This window comes from Pyrus communis, chromosome 15 (genome assembly GCF_963583255.1).
Source record: "Pyrus communis chromosome 15, drPyrComm1.1, whole genome shotgun sequence".
Classification (NCBI taxonomy): Eukaryota; Viridiplantae; Streptophyta; class Magnoliopsida; order Rosales; family Rosaceae; genus Pyrus; species Pyrus communis.
The window spans coordinates 22157512-22160569 of record NC_084817.1 but is presented as its reverse complement, the minus strand read 5'-3'; the positions used below and the strand labels follow the sequence as shown (position 1 = coordinate 22160569).

General features: G+C 40.0%; 1 protein-coding gene across 1 annotated transcript; it reads right to left on the bottom strand.

Moving 5' to 3' along the window:
- Window positions 1–1622: 1622 nt before the first annotated feature.
- On the bottom strand, window positions 1623–2768 carry LOC137717199 (uncharacterized). The gene has a single exon (XM_068456496.1). It carries the CDS (start codon window positions 2766–2768, stop codon window positions 1623–1625), a length of 1146 nt encoding a protein of 381 aa, XP_068312597.1.
- Between the last annotated feature and the right edge of the window lie 290 nt (window positions 2769–3058).

Sequence of the window (3058 nt, the reverse complement as noted above, 5' to 3'; positions counted from 1 at the left end):
CTTTGTAATCCACCTCAAATGTTTGAGTGAATCCTCGAGCCACCAGCCTGGCTTTATGTCTTTCAATTGAACCATCTGAATTGAACTTGATCTTATAGATCCATTTGCAACTGACTGCCCTTTTTCCTTTTGGAAGTTTGGTGATGCTCGAGGTGTTATGTTGGTCTAGTGCTTTGAGTTCACCTCGCATTGCTTCTTTCCACACAACTTGGTTAGCCTCATGAAAGTTTTGAGGCTCACTGTGACTTGAAATGTTGTTAAGGAAGGCAACATGGGATGAAGTCACTTTTTGATATGAGACGTAATTGGAGATTGGATGCCTCGGTTTATATGTGACAAAATCTTGAAACCTTGTGGGAGGTTGTCTGTCACGCCCAGGATTGCGTCGAGGAACTGAGAGAGTTGTCTCACTCTCGTTCAAATTATCAGACACACTTTGCAGATTTTCTTGATTGCCGTTGTCATCATCATGCACGGAACCATCTGGATGAGTGCTTTCATTGTTGACTTCAGTGAGTGGTGTAGAGGATTCATCATTGTTGACCTGGTTAAAACCTCTTTCATTTAAAACATCTGGAGTCCTAATTCTTGGTAGAGGAAGCAAATCAAAGATACACTCATCCTGACTTGTGGTTTCAAGGGACTTGCTGAAAAAAGGGTTAGCTTCATGGAATCGAACATCTTTGGATACAATTATTTTTCTCAGTTGGGGATCATAACATTTATATCCTTTTTGTGTTGATGAATAACCAAGAAAAATGCATTTGTAAGCTCTAGGGTCCAATTTATCTCGATGGTGTGACTGAACATGAACAAAACAGACACAACCAAAGATCCTAAGATGAGAAAGGTCAATTTTCCTTCCTTTCATGACTTCAAGGGGAGATTTAAACTCCAAGACCCTGCTAGGAAGTCTATCGATGATGTATACAGCTGCCATAACTCCTTGTAACCAAAATCTCTTTGGTACATTCATTTGTAACATCAATGCTCTCGTTTTTTCCAGTATGTCACGATTTTTCCTTTCGGCTACACCATTTTGTTGAGGTGTGCCAACACAACTTGTTTGATGCATGATACCATGATTGCTCAAATATTATGACATGATATGGGACATGTATTCGGTGCCATTGTCAGATCTTAAAGTTTGAATTTGAGAGGAGAAATGGTTCTTAACCAGATTGTGAAAATCCTTAAATACTTCCATCACTTCACTCTTAGACTTTAAAAGGTACAACCATGTGGCTCTAGAGAAATCATCAATAAAGATTACACAATACTTATAACCATCAAAGGATTCAAACGTTGGTCCCCATACATCTAAGTGAACAAGTTCGAAAACTTTACTAGTCCTAGATGAGGATGAGTTAACATGTAATCTAGTGGCCTTAGATAGATGACAGGTTTCACACGAAATTAAATCATTCCCTAGGTTTGGAAACAAAGCTGACAGAACAGGTTGAGAAGGATGAGCTAGACGTTGAAGCCATAATTGACAATCTTGGGATGGATTGGACTTGGCTTGAAACCCCCTAGGACTGTTCTTGGATATGTAATAGAGACGATCTAGGTAAAAGCCTTCACCAATCGTCTTCTTGGTGAGACAATCCTGAAAAATGACATTATGAGGAGAGAAGAAGGAAACAATTCAAGGTATTGGTGATTTTTCCCACAGATAGAAGTTGAAATGGAAAAGAAGGAACATATAAGGTTACTGACTTAATTTTGTTCGACATTAAGTTGATATTTCCCTTGCCTAAAACTTTGGAACTCTCACCATTTGCAGTTGAGACTTGAGAAGGTTTTGAAAAATTTTCAAACTTGTGAAATTTAGAGACATGATTGGTCATATGATCTGTGGCACCCGAATCAACAATCCAAAAATCATGCATCATATTTACATTAAGAGCAGTTTTGAAAGCAGTCATGATACCTTGCATGTCATCTCGAGGCATGTGTTGAGTGTCTGCCAGGAAGCCAGCGAACTTGCCTAACAAGGCTGTTGAGTTTCCATCTTCAAAGATGACCGTTTGATCACTCTTATTCCCTTCTTTCTTGCTTTGAAGGTACGCTGCAAACTCATTTATGAGTGCAGCCGGAATTGCTGTGAAGCTCTTGAGTGTATTAGACCCATGTGAGGTTGAGGCAGATGCATTGTTAGCTCTGTGTGTGGCACGGTTCAGCTTTTGTATGCCCTTGTTATCCTTCATGAACTCCGACTTTAATTTTGGATGTAAAATCCAGCATGTTTCCTTAACATGACCAGTATAGTTGCAGTGTTGGCACTTCAAGTGTGGATTCTTCCCTTTGTATTTCCTTTCGTTGGTCAGGTAGGCCCTTGCTTCTGTTACATTGGTCTTTGAGCCAATGTTCATTACCTTCCTTCGTATTTCTTCACGTAGGATGGTTGCACATACACTGGTGAAGGAAGGTAGTTCGGGGTTCATGAGTATATGGCTTCGTAGGTCTTTGTATTCTGAATCGAGACTTGACAAGAGTTGGAATATCTTGTCTTCTTCTGCCCTTTTTAGTAGTACATACGCTTCAGTTGTATGAGGCCTATACATTTCCAACTCATTCCACATGCCCTTCATGCTACCTAGAAGTTGAACAAGGGGCTTTCCTTCTTGTTGCAGGTTGGAAATATCCTTCTTTAATTGGAACACACGTGCAGCGTTGTTCTGACTGCCATACATCTCCTTGACAGTCTCCCATAGCTTGAATGATGATTCAAAATAACTGAATATTTCAGCTAGCTTACGTTCCATGGAATTTAGGAGCCATGACATAACTAGTTGATCCTTGCAAAGCCAGGTTTCATAAGTTGGTGAGGAAGCATCAGAACTTTGATGCATCCATTTATGAACCCTAACTTAGACCTTCCACCTAGGACAAGACTCACTACTCTCAACCAAGGCAAGTAATTAAACTCGTTTAACAAGACCGAGCTTAATCGTTGATTCGAATTGACATCCATCTCAGACACGTTCGAGGAGGAAAGTATCTGAGAATTTTCAGCTTCAAACGAAGAAGAATTTTCTTCCGCCATACCAGAAGA